This window comes from Phodopus roborovskii, unplaced genomic scaffold, assembly GCF_943737965.1.
Source record: "Phodopus roborovskii unplaced genomic scaffold, PHOROB, whole genome shotgun sequence".
NCBI lineage: Eukaryota > Metazoa > Chordata > Mammalia > Rodentia > Cricetidae > Phodopus > Phodopus roborovskii.
In genome coordinates, this window is record NW_026126546.1 from 11062211 (window position 1) to 11081486 (window position 19276).

At 39.5% G+C, this 19276-nt stretch overlaps 1 protein-coding gene across 1 annotated transcript in view; it reads right to left on the reverse strand.

The window, feature by feature from the left end:
* Positions 1 to 16951, reverse strand: part of Hormad2 (HORMA domain containing 2) — a 34770-nt gene extending 17819 nt beyond the window's left edge. The window contains exons 1-3 of the mRNA XM_051200348.1: positions 16934 to 16951; positions 9184 to 9271; positions 2298 to 2439 (exon numbers count right to left, since the gene is read on the reverse strand). Coding sequence (XP_051056305.1) covers positions 2298 to 2439; positions 9184 to 9234 — 193 coding nt within the window. The 5' untranslated portion in view covers positions 9235 to 9271; positions 16934 to 16951. The remainder of the gene's footprint in view (positions 1 to 2297; positions 2440 to 9183; positions 9272 to 16933) is intronic.
* Positions 16952 to 19276: the final 2325 nt, after the last annotated feature.

Below are 19276 nucleotides of genomic sequence, written 5' to 3' on the forward strand. Positions count from 1 at the left end.
TTAAAACTTCAATGATTGTGGAAAGGTATATGATGTGAGTCTTTTTGGAATGTACCAACAGACTCCCTAGCTTACACCAACACAAAAGTAGAAAATGTCAGCAGACAGCACCTGAGGTTGACAGCAGAGATTTCTACACTTTGCTACATGCCCTTACCAACAAGGTTTGAAAAAAAGTGTCTTCATTTTTGACCTTCTTTGTTCTGTTACCCTAAGGACTTCATGAAACTACTTCCACACTGGAACATGGAATTTGGGTTTGGCAGCAATCTAAATCAGCATCACTCACATTTGGCTCTAGAATAAACTATCTCTTTTACCTTTTGAGGTAAGAGCTGTGGTTTTTTGTTGTTATTTTTTTAATGTCAGCAGTAGTAAATGACATATAACAAGTGTTTAAATTTACCAAAGCAGGCCTTCTTTTATAAGTCTATGTTCCAACAGGAGGGGAAACTAATTATATGTTACCTATAAACACATTATATCTTACAGATCTGTCATGTAAGTTAAAAGAAGTCATTAACACAAAGAAAGATGCCAGGATTACAAGTACCAATTACAAGTACCATGCTTATGTGTTTATAGCAAACATGCATTTCACTGATGTTCATTTGGAGAATCAATATTGCTTAAGAAAATTACACTGAAATGAAGCCATGGTATAATATTAAATTAGATTTGGAAAAATAGCATCTTAAAAGGAAATATTTACTTTCCAAATGATAGTCCCCACTTTAGTTATTAAGCAACAAGACTTACACCAAAATTTTTTAAATTTTTATTTTATGTTTATTATATGTATGGGTGCCTTGCCTGCATGTATGTCTGTGCACCGTGTGTGTGTCTGGTGCCTAGGGAAGCCAGAAAAGAGTGTTGCATCCTCTTGAACTAGAGTCACAGATAGTTGCTATGAACCATGTAAGTGCTAGAAATTGAAGTGGGTCCTCTGAAAGAACAGCCTGTGCTTTTAACTATGGAACCATCTCTCCAGCCTCACCAGTTTGTGCTACAGCACGTGTATAGAGGTAAGAGGACAACTTGGAGAGCTGGTTTTCTCCTTCCACTATGTGGGTTCTGTGGACTGTCAGGCTTGATGGCAAACACCTTTACTGGATGAGCCATCTTGTTATTTTCTTGTTTTATTTTGATTTTTTTTCTTTTTGTTTTTCAAGACATGATTTCTCTATGAAACAGCTCTGGCTTTCCCAGAACTCACTTTGTAGATCAGGCTGGCCTCCATTTCACAGAGATCCACCTACCTCTGCCTCTCAAGTGCTGGGATTAAAGGTGAGTGCCACCACGCCCGGCTTGATTTGGCTTTTTAAGACAGGGTCATACTATTTAGCCCTGGATGGAATAGGAGTCTCTACATCACCCAGTTGAGCCTTAAACCCAGAGCTTTTCCTGCCTCTTCCTGAGTGCTAGGATTAAAGATACACACTACCACATGTAACCCACAACACAGCTTTTCAAACAGATCATAAGATTGAAAAACTGAAGAGCATCCAGTACAATTTCTTCTAAGGAACCAGATACAGCTTGAAATATAAAGTCATAATATGGTAAATTTAAGGTCACAAGGAGACAGAAAAAGTAAGAGTTGAAGAACTAGGGGCCAGTGAGATGGCTTGGTGGGTAAAAGTGCTTGCTACACAGGCCTAAAGATCTGAGTTCGCTCCTGGGAAAACCACAACGGAAGGACAGAACTGACTAAAACTGGTTCTCTGACTTCCATGGTAGCATATGTCTGTGCATGAAACACACACACACACACACACACACACACACACACACACACACACACACAAAATCGAGAGGTAGGACTGACTATTGTAAAAAGAACAGAACTGATTAAAATAACTGTGTCTAAATAACTATGCTAATCATCAAATGGATTTGCCTCTCTCAATAGAGAGAAGTTTCTCACCTGATTCCTTTGAACTTCCTCGGGGTCAAAATGAGTACCTCAAAGAACAAATTCAACTGAGGCACAAGATAATGTAAATCTTCAGCATTAAGATAGATTTTTTCCCCTGGCTTTTATAGAAATGGCTTAGAATTACTAGGCTTAACTCCACACATTTCTTTTTTGAATTTGATAGCTAGCTAGAAGTGAATGGTTCCTATAAGTAAAACCAAATACACACAGCAAAATTAAAATGGAAAATGAATTAGTAAACTGATTTTTGAAGACATGCCCCTGAGTTAGAATTAATGCACTTTTGAGAGGGGGAAGGTTTGTCCCTGGTAATTACAAAAGGGACACTAGTCAAAGTAATCATTTAACTCAACTTTACCATCCAAATGGCGATCTCTGTAAGAGCTCTCTGGAAACAGGCCCCTCAAATAAGTTATACAAGAGATAGAAGTAGCAAAAAGTTTCTTCACCATTACCAGTGACTCATGCTCATTAGTGATTTGGGTTGGGAAAATTGTACTCTGGAAGAAAAACAAAGATGAAAAAATCAGTATTCATGAATATATTCAGCCCACCAATTACCATAGATGGGGTGGAAAGACTTTTTAAGACTTCAAATCAGATACATTTATATGTAATCAAAGGAAAACAGGGCTCTGGGTACTGTGTTAAAGTAGATCTTCACACAAGCAAGGCAGAACAGAAAGACAGGCAATTACTCAAGTAATTCAGGACTAAAGCAATTTATTTCAGTGACCTATTGATCTGAGGAAAACTTGGGAGTTTTACTCTAATTATATAACCCACTCACTTCTCTCTTCACACTTGCCTCAGACTTCTCTGGAATTACTCTTGCTTATGCTGCTCTCTCCAAAGTTTTTGTGTACATCTATTCTTATTCCTCCTCAATGTATCTTCTCTACAGCATTTGACACTGTATTCATATTTCTCCCTCAAGTTGTCCTAATACTATTTTGTTTTGCTATTTTAGCAGAACCTAGGACCTTGTCCATGTTGAGCAAGAACCCCAGTTACTGAGCTAAACTCTTTCCTGCTAACACGATTTCAGCTTTCACCCATCCCTACACACCTGACACCCACCTTACCCCAATGCCCGCATCTCATTTTTTTTTTTTTGTTTGAATAATGTTTCTTTGGGTAGCTCTGGCTGACCTCGAACACATTCTGTAGATCAGATAGACCTCCAACTCACAGAGATCCACAGGTCTCTACCTCCCCACTGCTGGGATTGAAGGGTGCACTACCACACTTGGCCAGTTCCTCGTTTTTTTAACCAGTTGTCCTCACCGGAGTCTATTTTCAATCCTTTTCTTTCTTCACAGTTCTCATTTTCTCCCTCTATCATATGCCATATCTAACCACCAAACTGTCTTTTTACATAAACAATTTTTAAAATCATGAAAAGAAGAAAACTTCTTTGTGTGCTATGTGTATGCTCCTGTGTGTGCAGGTACACAGATGTATAACCATGTATGTACATATGTATGTGTACACTAAAGTCCACCCTTAACGTACTGTTAATCAGGTGCTATCACTTTGTATTTTTTAGACATGGTCTTTCATTGCCCTGGGATTCACTAATTAGGTTACTGACTGGCCAGCAAGCAACAGAGATCATCTATCTCCATCTCACCAGTGCTGGGATTACAAGTGTGCACAATGCCTGGGATCAAACCCAGATACTAATGCTTGCAGAATGTAAAGCTACAGACACTAGTCACTTGAGAATGGCTTGAGGGTAGACTGGTAAAGGGAGGCAGTGTAGTGAAGAGGTTAAGGGCACAGACTCTGCATCCCAACAGCCAGGTTCAAATCATTATTCTGCTACTACCATGATTTATGATTTGGGCAGAGGGTAACAACCCTTTCTAGTAGATGCCCAGATAGTGAATATTTTAGGTTTTGCAGTTAATTCTGCCACTGCAACATGAAAGAAAATGAAGGCACCATAAATAGTAAATGTGTTACAATAAAACTCTATTGCTAATAAATTGCTACAGATATCTGATTCTGCATTAATCCATCTCTCTTGTAACTCAATCTCTTCATCTGTAAATAGGGGTAATAATAAGACCTGCTTTATTGAGGATTAAATAGGCTAAAATCTATAAAATGCTTCTATGGTCCCTAGTTCAATCATTTATTGGTTTGGGGTTTTGTTATTGTTGTTTGTTTGTGCCTGTATGCATGTGTGTAGTTTCACTTGTTATGTAAACATGCATTACTTTGTTAATCTGTAAAACATCAATTACAAAGCAAGTTCCAGGGCAGCCAGGGCTACACAGAGAAATCCTGTCGGGGGGAAAAATGGGAAGAAGAAGAAAACCAAAAAAGAACATATGTACTCTAACGGAATTTACAACCCAGGTGGAGAGAGAGAAAAAACTTGAACTACAAGAGCAGAGACTGGGTATCAAATAAATGGAGAGACATTAGAGGCTGCACACGCAAGACATGAGCAGTGGTTTACCTGGGTAGGAAAGCTGTGGGAAAGTGAGACTAAACTGAGCCCTAAAGACAAGCGGCAAAGAAGAAGAATGTTCCTAGTACAGGCAAGAGGGCAGGAATGCTGTGACATCCCAGGGGCATGACTGTCAGGTCAGTAAAACAAACACTCAGAGTTCAAGAAGGGTAGACATGAGAGTCAAACAGAAGTCAACGTGCAGGAAACCTAGGACACCATATTAAAGAAGCTGTATTTAATCTTTAAAACAACAGGAAATCTGTGGAAGTCTAATAATAATTTTCTTCTTTAATTAGTATTTTTGTTTTTTAATTTTGTCTCTGGGACTACCAGAAATATTTTAGAGGTCTGCTGAGCCCTGCCAAGATTATTAACGACAAATTACTAGTCCTAAAAAGCTCACAAAGTTCTTTTTAAGACCAAATCATCCTTAGAACTTTTTGTTGTCAGAAAATCTCCAAATGATAAAATGCATTTGGTCAAGTTAGGGAAATTCCAAAATGTAGGGACAGAATAAGCTTTTCCTGTTGTTACTGGAATAAGACTACACTAATATGTCAGAACTTTAGAAATAAACAGGCTAGAATTTTCTTTCTAGGCCAACAAGATGGTTCCTTGTGTAAGGGCATCAAGCTTGATGGCCTTAGCTCCATCCCCAGGACCCAAAAAGTGGAAAGAAATCTACTAATGCAAGCTGACAACTAACTGAGCTATGCAAGCACACATGGCACACTGCTCACCCACCATACTTGATTTCTTAGTTTTGGTTTCTACTGCGATGAAACACTATGACCAAATCTAACATTGGAAGGAAAAGGGTTTATTTGGCTTATACTTCCACATCACTGTTCATCATTGGAGGAGGTCAGGAGAAGAACTGAAGCAGAGATCCCAGAAAGTGCTGATTACTGGCTTGCTCCCCATGGCTTGCTCAGCCAGCTTTCTTATAGAACCAGCCCCATGAAACACTAATTAAGAAAATATCTACTAATTAAGGACTGCCTATAGCCCAATCTTATAAAAGCTACTGCTTCTACTTCTTCTTCCTCCTCCTCCTCCTCTTCCTCCTCCTCCTTCCCTCATCCTCCCCCCTCCTTTCTCCTACTCCTCTCCTCTGTTTTTTTTTTTTTTTTTTTTTTTTTTTGAGATGCAACCCTGGCTGTCGTGGAACTTGCTCTGTAGATCACGTTGGCCTTGAACTCAGTGTTCCACCTGGCTCCATAGTTCTGGGGTTAAAGGCAAGTGTCACTCAGCTGGAGACATTTTCTTAGTTGAGACTCCCTACACTCTGATGACTCTAACTTGTGTCATTGTCATAACAGGCAGCATACCAGGCACATATATAATTAAGTATGTACATACATACATAATAAATAAAATTAATGAATTCATGTAATAAAATCTTTTTTTCAAGTCTCTCTTTCCTCACTGTGGTGGTTTGAATGAGACTGCCCCCATAGGTTCATATGTTTGATGCTTTGACCCAGTTGAAAGAGGTGCATCACTGAGTGTATCGCTGAGAGTGGACTATGAGGTTTCAAAAGCCTATCTCCATTCTCAATTAGAGTGCCTCTCTCTCTCTCTCTCTCTCTCTCTCTCTCTCTCTCTCTCTCTGTCTGTCTCATGCTTACGGATCAGGATATAAGATCTCAGCTACTGCCTGCCTGCCGACATGCTCCCATGTCACCTGTGAAACTGTAATTAAGTCCCCACTAAACTCTCCCTTCTATAAGCTGCATTGGTCATGGCATCTTATCATGGCAAGAAAAGTAACTAAGACATTTATCAAATTAAAGTTAATTAAATATAATCTAATTTGGGGGAGCTTTACACAATATTTTTAAATTGGAAAGACTTTAGAACTCATTTAATTCAATGTACTCATGTCATAGGCACTAAAGGGAAATCTAGAAAGATAAGTGATCTGCTAGCTCATAAAGCTAGCAAGTTACAAGTATCCTTTTACTGCATTATATAGCTCAACTGCTGGGCATCTAATAATTCTAGTAAAGTTACTAGAGTAGGGCAGTTACTACTCACAAAGATCTTCAGATCAAAAGGAACTTCCAAACAGTGCACACAGAGACAAAAATAAGACCACAAACATGACATGGTCCTAGAACATCTGGATATTCTAATATGATTTTGCCATATGTAAGATGAATCTTCTTAGCCGGACATTGGTGGAGCATGCCTTTAGTCCCAGCACTCAGGAGGCAGAGGCAGGCAGATCTCTGTGAGTTCAAGACCAACCTGGTCTACAGAGATAGTTCCAGGACAGCCTCCAAAGCAGTACAGAGAAACCCTGTCTCGAAAACAAAAATAAAAACAACAACAACAAAAAAAAATCTCCTTTAGTAGTCTATATAATGACAATGAATTACCACTTCATATTCTTGTCAAATCACATCATATTCTGTTATTTTAAAGGTATTTTAATACTTTTTTAGGTCAGCCATGGTTATTCATATCTGCAATCCTAGTATTTAGGGGCAGAAGGAGAAAGACTATAAGTTCATGGTCAGCCTGAACAACATAGTGAGCTTGGGCTATGTAGTGTACTTCTAAACAGTAAAAAGAAATTTTGGGGTTCTGAACCCATAGATCCTGAGAAGCTAGGGTTCCTTTGAGCTACTGGATAATAGCTGACATGGAATGCATGTAACAACACTAAAACATTCCAAAATGGCAAGGTAATATGAATAACTCATTTGTAAAGCTAAATAACTTGAAAGTATAAAGACAGGTACTAAAAGGCCATTCATAGTAACAATGATCAATGCCTGGAAAAGCCTCTGCAGTTTTGTTTCTCCAGGGATTTTCTCCTTATCTCAGCTGGTCCAATTGTTTAAATGTTACTGGTGATGTTTTTGTAAATATGTAATATATGGAAATAGGTTAAATCACATATTGGTAGTAAAGCATGCTGCTGTTGACAATTTAACTGTTAAGTTGTGTGAACTTGAGCTGGTTAGTTTGCTTCTCCAAGCTTTAGTTTCTCTCTCTCTCTCTCTCTCTCTCTCTCTCTCTCTCTCTCTCTCTCTCTCTCTCTCTTTCTTTTGAGACAGGGTTTCTCTGTAGCCCTGGCTGTGCTGGAACTCACTCCGTAGACCAGACTGACCTCAAACTCAAAGATCTTCCTGCCTCTGCTTCCTGAGTGGTGGGATTAGAGTGTGCCACCACTGCTCTATTCATTTTCTTCCTTATTGAGAGGTTTAATTGAAATAATAACATAACGCCCTTGGCACAATGCCTGGCATATAGTTAAGTGCTAAATAAATATTGACTTCTGTGGTTATTATCATTGTTTGTACTGTCACTTGAAATTTACTGGGAAAAGCAGTTCGTGTAACCCAAACAAAGATAAGGCCAAACCAAAAAATCCAATGCCTCCCTTGTGGACTGCAGTTCACATAGCCAGTTCAAGGTTTCTCACAGGAGTGAGCACAGGGTTAGGAAATTAGATGAGATTAGGCATTGGCTTAGGGGGCAGACTGGAACAAAGATAGAAAGTCGACTGCTTGCTTCATGCCTGATTTCTCCTTCAATTTCAAACCTCCCTCCCTCCCTCCCTCCCTCTCTCTCTCTCTCTGCTATAATTTAATGCTCCTAAAACAAGTACTGTGCTCACTCTTCTACTCAAACAAACCTTCTGACCTGGCACTGGCACTAACTACAGAATAAAGCATTGCCACAGTTTTGAATTCTTTTGTGGGTTGTGAGGCAGAAACAGCATCTCAATCTAGCTTAAACTGACCTGGAACTCACTATGTAGCCCAGCTGGTCTCAAGCTTGTAACAATTCTCCTTGCCTCAGCCTCTCACTTTTTTTCACATATATGTAAATATTTATAAATATATGTAATATCAGCTTAATTACCATAAACCTTATTTTTCTTAATAAAATTACAACCTTCTAAGGAGATAAAGATCATTTTTGTATTTTCTCATAAAAACACATTATTGCATATATAGTATATTGAAACTTAATAAATAAATGATGAATTAATGACTGTTCTGGGATATGCTAAACTAGCCTGGGTAAATCCAGCAAGGTTTCCTGGCCTGACATACTGTATGTAGCCTGTTACGTCTGAATTGCAAATGTCCCCCAATGTTGAAGGCATGGTCATCAACCTGTTGAGCTACTGAGAGATGGTAGAACTTTTAAGAGGTAGCATCTAATGGGATGATATTAGATTACCAGTGTGTCTCCTCCCCAACCAGACTTTTGTTCCTGGCCACCATGGAATGCCACTTTGCTCTCCTGTGTATTTTCCCCTGCATGTCCCCATGATGTTCTACGTTGACACTGAGTCAAGAACAGTGAAATCAACTTCTGAAACTATGAGCCAAAATAAATTCCTCTTCTTCCTCTTAAGTTTATCTCATGTTTTGTCACCACACAGGAAGTGACTAATACATTCTCCCCCAGATTCTGAGCATCAAAGCTTCTCAGTGCTCTCCTCTTTAGTTCTGAAATTACATCACAAGTTTCCTAATTGCTTCAGGAAGTAGATGTCTAACAAAGGACCATTCTCTTTAAACATCTCTTTGTTTCTGATTTCTTTTACTCTAGTAAACATGAAACAAGCATCCTGTAAGTAACTATGTAATTGGTCTTAATTTTCCAAATATCCCCAGTCCACCAGGCTTTAAAATGTAAGACATGTTTTCCCAGAGTATTACGTGCCAATTAACTGATAAAACTGCTGCTAAGTAAATTTTAAATTAAGTAATTCACTAAGTGGTCACTGATTTTCTCTTAATTCTTAACATACCTTAGATGCCTTTACTGTTCTGGTGTCGTAAGCGAGCTGAGCAGTAGCCATCGTCACAGTACGCCAGGATTCTTTCAACAATTCTAACCTGTTAAAATATTAATTACAGACTTGATCTAACATAATACTTCCTATCTTGTCTTTCCAAAGAAAAAAAAATTCTAAAATCAAAACTTAAAGTCAAGTAAGGTTAAATATAGACTGCTTCTCAGACTTGTCCTATTTCAAGAGAAATTTACCAAGCTCAATTTAGAAAGCACAAAGGGAGAATGAAGATAAAATAGTTCTACCTGGCCCTATCAAAAATTATGAAAATGAATCTGAACTAGAAAAATTCTTACTCTTAATTTTCCAAATGAGAGCTATATAAATTAACTAATTTGGCAAGTAATTTTAACAACCATTTAAGTTTTCACTTCAAGCTTTTCCTAAATCTAGTATGAAGTCTCTGTATTATTTTTTTCAACCACCCAATAAAAATTGGCAGATACTTTATTCATTCATAAACACATTCTCAGAAGAAAAGTAAGTTATAAATCCCTTAAAGACTTAACAATATATCTAATTCATCTTTGTTATTCCCTCAAAGAGTAACTGTCTTCTTGTGTATATATAGCAGGACTCAAAAACATTTCTTAGATTAACTTCTGATTTGTTTACAAACTCAAAACCTATTCAAAAAAGGAAAATAGTAAGTGTGAGCAACGAGGTCAAGAATTAAAACCCTTATGCACTGCTGGCTGGGACACAAAGTAGTGGAAAACAGTATGAAGCTATTTAGCTGTTTTCTTAATTCTTAAATTCTTAAACCAGTTACCCTAGTATCCAGCAAGACCCTTTCTAAGTACATCTCCAAAAGAAATAAACAAGGAAGGGAAGAAGGGAGGACCTCAAAAACGTATACATTAATTCGTATAGCAGCATTCTTCATCACAATCAAAAGGTGGAAACATCCAAACATATATCATTAGACAAATGGACAAAAAGCCAGATGCAGTGGCATGCCTCTGTAGGCCCAGACATACTGGAAGCTAAGGCAAGGCAATCATCTGAGCCCAGGAGTTTGAAGCCAGCCTGGACCAAGTAGCAAGTCTTCATCTTAAAAAAAAAAAAAAAAAAGAAAAGAAAAAAGAAAAAGGAAAAGAAAAAAGAAAGAAAGAAAGAAAAGAAAACAGAAAAAGAGTAGATTAATTGATAAATAAAAATTATATATATGGGCTACTCAATCTTTAGAAAAAGATAAAAATTTGGTAACATGCCAGAATGTAAATGAATCTTGTAAGCACAATACTATGTTGTTGTTGTATTTTTAAAAAAGCAAAGCCAGGTACAGAAGTACCTACAATAAATTAAGCAAACGTGCAGAAAAAAAGTAGAACTGAGGTTATCAGGGCTGAGATGGGGATAGAAGCAATGGAGTTTCCATTCACTATAATGAATATTTGGAAATGGTGAATGGTTGGCTTTGTCACATGACAGCTGAGCATTACTAGATTATACATTGAGAATAGCTGACATGATTAGTTTCACATTATGCATAATGGGTCAAGTTAAAAAGTTGATGTAGTTGGGGTAGGAATCCAAAATTATCCTCAAAGACTAAATCACCATTTTAAAGGTTTTAAAGTTATGAATTAAAAGTGTACTTTTCACCCTTCTTGCTTCAGTGGAATTTTTCTAAGCAAATCTTCCATTTTCTTTCTAAAGGCCTCAATTTTATTTCAATCAGGGTCTTATTTGTAATAACCCATTTAAAGAAATTCCACTCTGAGCTGGGTGTTGGAGGCTCATGCCTTTAATCCCAGCACTTGGGATGCAGATTTCTGTGAGTTCAAGTCCACCCTGATCTACAAAGCAAGTTGTAGCACAGTTTCCAAAGCTACACAGAGAAATCCTGTCTTGGAAACAAACACACACACACACACACACACACACACACACACACACACACACACACACACACACACGAGAGAGAGGGGGGGAGGGAGAGGGAGAGGAAGAGGGAGAGAGAGAGAGAAAAAGAAAAAGAAAAAAAAGAAAGAAAAGAAAATTCCACTCTGGCTCACTCAGACACTCTGTTACCTGTTATATTAGCAAGTAAGGCAAGATTCTAGAAGATTTTTGCAAGAGGTTAGAATTATTTGAAGACAGTGCCACAAGGTGGTGATAGATACTATAAGCAAATATTATTTCTCTTAAATCATTTCTTCAAAACAGCACTAGGCAACACTATTACACTAAAGGTCCTCGAGTAGTCCTTAAAGGCTGTTTTCTTTTGTTGTCTTCAGAATGGAACTGTCAAGCCTGGCAACAGCACATCTGTTGCCTCCCTTACATTTAAAAAAAAAAAAATAAGGAAGGCAGCTGGGTGTTGGTGGCACATGCCTTTAGTCCCAACACTCAGGAGGCAGAGGCAGAGGTAGGTGGATCTCTGTGAGTTCGAGGCCACTCTGGTCTACACAGTGAGTTCCAGGACAGGCTCCAAAGCAATACAAAGAACCCTGTCTCAAACAAACAAACAAAGAAGACGAAGAAGGTGGGCTGGAGAGATGGCTCAGCAGCTAAGAAGACTGAGATTCAGTATCCAGAACCCACATAGTGGCTCAAATCCATTTACAATGTCACACAAGCATATATGGAGATAGAGCATTCATATACATAAATAAGTAAATCATAAAGGGAAAAAAAAGTAGGAATCAGGGCTTAAGTTCCAGTTCTAACCCATTAGAATATGACCTCCTGCAGGGGAAGCAATAAATATGAGTAACGATGTTTTTTAAATCACTTTCTATATGTAGGATTTCAAACAATTTCTGTATAATCATAATATATTTCTCATGGCATGTCTAGAGAGAGATTCAAGACTTAAAAACAGTCATCAGTCAATTATACCACCATGCACTGTTATGCACCTCTATTTTTAGAATATATGCATGGCCCAGATTAAATTAATATCATTGAAAAGCAATACATCTGGGATTGTTGCATCTGACAAATGATTAAAAATATTTATAAAATAAGTAAAATTAAATTGTATGCAACATAAATGGGTATATAAGAAAACCAACAGTATTATCTAACAGAAATAAGACTTAAGGATTAAGAAATCTGAGTTCAAATTTGGGTTCTACTACTTAGAAGTTGTATAACTCTAGCTAAATTCATTTCTCTGCAATCTGATTTTTTTGTAAACACAAACATAGATCCAATTTTTCGGGTCTTGCTCAGTGTACATCTGGAGCAGTAACATAGGGCGGAATTAAACATAGGGACTTTCTGAAACAAAACTGCCTAAGATTACATCTCAGTGTGCAATTCACTGATTATGTAACCTTGGACAAGATGGATGCCTCAATTTCTCCATCTGCATATTAAAACATGTACAGTGACTACTTCACAGTTATTTCAAGGCTAAACTTATTAAATTAATATGTTACTTGGAACACTTTCGCATTAAACATAACAAGGCATGTTTGCTTTAAAAACAAAACAAAACACCTATTAGTCTAATGCATTCGTCTCTCTTCTGGTTTCTCCAGACTCCAAGTTCCCTTCCACTGTCCTCATCTTCCCTCCCTGCCTATTTTCTTCCTACCATTTTGGTATTCCTCAAGCTTCTGTCCTACTGTCTTCTATTTTTATTTTTAACTTCTAAACAAACAACTGTACTCCCATTTCTTCAATTACTATTTCTACTCTAATGATTTTTATATGTGCACCAGCCCAGGTCACTCTAGGAGTCACCTATAATTCTATCCATTAGACAATTCCCACTTTGATGTCCTTAGCACATCCAAATGTGAATGCTAGTGAATCACTCATCAAATATTTAAATCACTCAATCTGAAAATGTATGACTCAACTCTGCCTTCTTTTCCTATTTCTTTGTTCAAGCAACTTAATATTTCTCAAATGTGTCAACATTCACTTTCTGCACATTGTTAACAACTTCTATTGGGGGGGGGGAATCTTCTTTTGTTGTTAGTATCGATGCTACTACTATTTCTGTTGGGTTTTTAAAATAATTTATTTAAATTTTTTTAATGTACTTTGATATGAGGATATCAGATCCCCTGAAACAAAATTCCCAGACAGTTGTATAATGCTGAGCCATCTCTCCAGCCCCCTACTGTTGTTTTGATAGGGTCTTATTACATGGCCCCAACTTCCTAGAACTTGCTATGCAGCCCAGACAGCCTTGAACTTGAGGTGATTCTGCTACCTCCATTTATTAAGTGCTGGGATTACAAGAGTGTACACCACGCTGGGCCTGTCATCTCTACTTTAGGTCAGATCAGCCTCATATTCTGCCTGAATTACTCTAACCCCCCATCTACCTGTTGTTGTACTCAGCCATCTCTGTTCTGTGTTTCATACTGCAGCCAGACTTTTCTAATTACAATCTTGATTATATATTATTTCCAAACTGAAGTATTTATGTAGCTATTCTGCTACCCTCAGAAAAACTCTTTGTCATAGTTCAGATCTTCCTCATGCCTCCCTAACCTCTTCAGTCATTTCCCTTGTATTTTTATGCATCAGCCATTTGTATATAGTTCACCTCTACTCTCTGTGGCTTTCAGACTTTGGCAATACTCTCCTGGTCAGAAACATCCTCTTCTACTTCAAAGATCTACTTATCTACTGAAGATGGTTTACTTTCTCAAGGAACAAAGCCCTGATTTCCACTACCACCTCTGCTAAATTCATTATGTTCCAACTGCAATACATACTATACCTACTTTGTGTATTGACTATCTACTGTGAGTCAAGAGTAAAACTGTATATGTCAAGCTTGGTATTTTTAAAAAGTTTTTTTGGGGGGGGTCGTTCAAGACAGGGCTTCTCTGTGTGTAGTCCTGGCAATCCTGGAATTCACTTTGTAGACCAGGCTGGCCTTGAACTCACAGAGATCCACTTACCTCTGCCTCCCAAGTACTGGGATTAAAGGCATGTGCCAACACATCCTGGCTTTAAAGGGTTTTTAAAGTGCAATTCCAAGTCATATAACCATCAACACTATCTAATTCATCAACTTTAAAAGAACCCCATGTCTGTCAGCAATCACTCCCATCTTTCTTTTGTCAGCCTATCAGCCCCTGGGTCTTACCATGTAACCCAGGCAAGCCTCAAACTCATGATCCTCCTGCCTCAGCTGCCTAAGTACTGGGGTTTCAATCATGTGCCAATATACTTGGAGTCTAATCTACTTTTCATCTCTACTAATTTGCCTACTCTGGACATAAGGTAAATTACATAATCTGTGACTTTTAGGTAAATTTTAATCCTTAGAATCACCACAGTTCTGGAACAAAATAGGTGCTCAATAAACATCTACTGACTCAATGAAGGAATACAAAAGAGTTTGGATCTAAGTGGCTAAAGAGACAGCTTGAGTTAAGTGTTTATTGCTCAATCATGAGTTTAAATCCTAGGTCTGCAGGCTCATGTTGTAACTCTAGCCCCAAGTGGCTCTTATGCCTTCTTCCAGCTTCCATGGGCATCAAAACACACATGTGCATAAACTCATATAGACACATGCACATGTACTCAAAATAAATATTTTAGAAAAAGCATTAATGTTCCAGAAGAGAATCATGAAATTTAAAGTTAGAGAACATTAAATATCATCGGTTTCAAATATCTATCCTTATAGATTAGGAAACCAAGATCCCAAGAAAATATTGGATTACCCAGAGCCTAAAACACAAGAAGTTGGATGAAGGAGCATCGCAACACTGACTCCCCAGATGAAACTGTCCTTTGGTTTCACTTCATCGACATGAAAACTATCAGTGCCTCCCTAGCTGTTGGCTTACGTCCTTGTTTCCACATATTGTAGCCTCTTTCTGGGTTAGAAGGAGCTTATTTCAAGAAGGTAAAAAGGTCCAACTGATTTTCAAAGTAGACAAAATCTTTTTCACCTCTAATTACTCTGCTATTGCTATTTCTCTCTCTTTCAACAGCTGCCTTATGGAGGTCTCCTATTCAAGTACAACCCGATTAATTTTTGAGCTCACAAGCCCAGAGTCCCAGGAGGTATGTATGAGCTCAGCGATCAGTCTCTCTCAGAGAATACCCCTGATGTGTTTTGATTCATTGTCTGTGGTAGTTTGGAGGAGAGTGGTCCCCATAGGCTCTTATGTTTGAATGCTTGGTGCCCAGTTGGTGGAACTGTTGGGAAGGATCAGGAGGTGTGGCCTTCTTGGAGGAGGTGTGCACTTGCTTTTGCTGTCTCATGTTATCTCTTTCATGCTCTTACATTCATGCTCTATCTTTCCCTCTCCCCCTCCTCCCTCCCCCTCCTCCCTCTCCTTCTGTCTTGTGTTTGTAGATGATGACATAAGTTCTGATTACTGCTTCAGAGTCATGCTTGTCTGCCTGCCTGCTGCAAGAAGGATAGTCTCTTCAATAAATGATGCTGGGACAAGAGAAAAACCTCGGGAGGAAATGAAGACAGGATGGAGGGTCAGGACATGGCTTCAACCTTAATCTCAGGCTATATGTGAGTATAAATTATAAATTAAATGTGGGTTCTCTATAGAAAGAATAGGACAATAAAGAAATGAAACCCATATTAAGTTATGTGATGAAAACATAGTGCTGTGCATAGTGCTGTGCACCTATAACCCCGGCTCTGGGAGGCACACATAAAAATGTATTTGGTGCATACTATCCAGCCATTCTAGCCAACTGGGGAGTTCCAGATTCAGAGATCCTGTCTCAAAAAAGAAAAAAAAAAAGGTGGAAGAGCTGAAGAGACATCTCAGTGGTTAAGAGCACTGACTTCTAGAAGACCAGGGTTCAATTCCCAGCAACAACATCGTAGCTCACAACCATCTGCAACTGCAGACCCAGGTAATCTGAGGCCACCTTCTGTCCTCCATAGGCACCAGGTACCCACATACACACACGAAGGCAAAACACCTATACAAGTTAAAAATAATAATACAAATAAAAACATTAAAAAAAAAAAGTCAGGCACTGATATCTGACCTCCAAATGCACATCACATGCATTTCAAGTGTGAAAACACACATGCTCGGAGAGATGACAGAAAGCAAAATGTAAAATCATAATAAAAGAAATTTAAGATCAGAAAGAGAAGCTGGTTTACCCAAGTTCTCCCTTCTAACCCTTTTGCAGAGCTTGCTTCAAATTATTAGTCACCATTTTAATAAATCCCATTTGTCCCTGACAATTCTGCTACTTTATGCTTACTTAGATTAACTGGTTCCCACTGTGTAAACTGGGCATTTGTTCATGCTCTTTGCTTTTTAAAATGTCTTTTTTCATGCTATTTCCACTATCCATTCATTCAACATCTACTGTGCAGTGGCAATGTTCCAGGCAAAACACAGGGTTATAAAAAGTAAAAAATGGTCCTTGACGCCAAGAGACTTACGGTTTGCTGAACAGAAATTAGGTTATCGTCCTAAAGAAATCTAACACCCTTGCAGGGGCAAGAACCACACTTGCACTTGGACTCCAGTAGGTGAGCAGACGAAGCACTTACTGCACAGTCCATTCAGTACTCATATCGTGTATGCGTAACTTTAAATACTGATTCCAGTATGAGGGGAAACGTGGTATTTGTCTTTCCGAGTCTGGTTTATTTCACTTAACAAAGGAGACCTGAATCACAGCTATTAAAATGGTGGAAATTCAAGGTGGACCAGTCCATTTCTCAGCACCGCAACCCTCCCCTTTGTTTGTAAGGTGTGAAATTTTTCATTATCCTCCCTGTTACCTGAAGCTTCGAGTCCTCTTCCGCGATCACACTTTTCCTCAGAGAGCTGTCCACGTCCACGAAATACTTTCGGAGCAAACCTCTCCAGGGAAAAGAACAGAGAAGTCTGACCACAGAATGCCACCCGAACGCACGCCTTCCTCCTGGGGCGCCCGGTGCGCACTGCGGGGCTTCGGCCTCCGCCCCGCCTCCTTCTCCTCAGCTTCACCTCAGCCCCTCGACGCCACCAACGGCTTCTGCTAGGAAGAGCCCTCCCCTTGGGCTCACCAGTGACGCCTTCCGGCCAGGCCACACGGCTCTTCATGAATGACTCTCCAAGGTTTGCCCCCTCAGCGGCCTTGCTCCGCCTCATGAATATGCAAAATAGGGCTGGAGGCCGCCAACCCGCCTCGGCTGTGGGCGGGGCCGCATTCTATTGGTCTGAAAAACACGTGGGGAGCTGCTGGAGCCCTTGAGGGACGGCGTGAGGGGCGGGGCTTCTGCTCGGGCACGCCCACCGAGGTGAGTCAGGGTGGGGCTGATGCATGCCAGGACCCTGACCAGAGTTCGCTAAGGGATGTCAGTGCAGCTGGTGCCCCTGGCTAGAGCATGGAAAGGCCTGGATTCGACAGAGAGGAGAGCTTTGCAGGCTTGGAGGGCATCTTTGACCCCCTCCCTAGGACTTCATTGTAGCCTTCTTCACATTAGTGTTTAATAAACTTGGCTATATTAACCCTACTTGCACTTATCTGACCACGAGATTCCCCAGACCCCTTTCTTACGTGTACTATGGAGTTTTCCAGAGCCATCCCAAGTTCCTCAAACCTTGGGGTTTCCCAAGGCCATAAGTGAGTGAAATACTTGACATGACTTATTTTATCTACACAGGAAAGGAAAAAATGAGGTTATTGAGAACACGAGTTTAAAACTAATGAGTAAACCACCATCTGGATTAAAAATAGTCTGAATTTTCTCAACCTCAGCAGCAGTAAGTACCCCTCTCTCCAATATTGACACTCAAAATGGTTTCTAGATTGCCAGCAGTCCCCTCAGGAGCAAAAATCACTTTCAATTCACTTCTGCTTGGATCTTGTACTTTCCAGAAATAACATCTTTTTAAGTTCCAACCACAGCCATTTCCAGTCTCAAAATTAATCTGCTCCCTGTCTGGACCAATGAACTCCTCTCTGTGCTGGCTGTCTATCTTAGTTTGTTCTCTGTTGCTATAATACAGACGTCATTATCAAAAGCAACTTAGAGAAAGGAAGGGTTTTGTTTCACCGTACCCTTACATTCCTTGAAGAGAAATCAGGAACTCAAGCAGGACAGGAACCTGGAGGCAGGATAAGCAGAGAGCACAGAGAGCTGCTTACTGGTCGCTGCCTCAGGCCTGCTCAGCTGGCTTTCTTACACAACCCAAGACAGCCTACCCAGGGGTGATACCACCTACCGTGGGCTGAGCCCGCCCACCTCAATCAAGAAAATGCCCCCACAGGCCAATCTCTCAACTGAGGTTCCCTCTGAGCAGATGATGCTGGCTTCTATCAATTTTACCAGCGTGTGGGGTGTGTGTGTGTGTGTGTGTGTGTGTGTGTGTGTGTGTGTGTGTGTGTAAAACCAGAGCACTGTCCTAATTGTCATCTGCCCTGCAGTCTGAGTTCAGCCAACCACCACCATGGTTAAAGACCTTCCAATCCCCCTTGCCTTTCCATTAATGGCCATCTATCGTATTCACAGTTGGTTTTCTCATTTTTATTATTGTTTTCATCACATAACTTAATATGGGTTTCATTTCTTTATTGTCCTATTCTTTCTATAGAGAATTCACATGAGATAAAAGTTTCATCAGAGGATCTACAAATATTCAGTACAGTACCTGGAAAATGGTAAGCATTTGACAAACATCGGTGGGCTAGGAGTGGTGTGGTTTGGTGCCTGTAATTCTCAGCCATTTGGAAGGTTGAAACAGGAGGATGACTCTGAGTAGCTTAGCAAGTAAGGCCCTGCCAATAAATAGTTAAATATAGTGTGAAAAGGTAGTGTAGGTACATAGCTCAGTAGAACACCTGCCTATTCAGCATGCAGCCCTCAGTGAAACCCTCATATCTCAAAATAAATATTAAACATCAGTGAGATGAAACAATAACTTGCCCTCTCTTCCTCCTAATTGAGTCTTCAACGTTTCTCCTCTTTCCCATTGCTGGGAAATTTTGTTTAGAACATAAAAGGATGAATAAGCACCTGTCCATAGAGTCCTGGGGGAAGCCTGGCTTGTTCCCACTGGATTATCAAGTCTTGAGGAGATGTTAATTTTACTTCTTGCTTTATGTTCATTGAATGTACACAAGTAGATAATTGAATGAA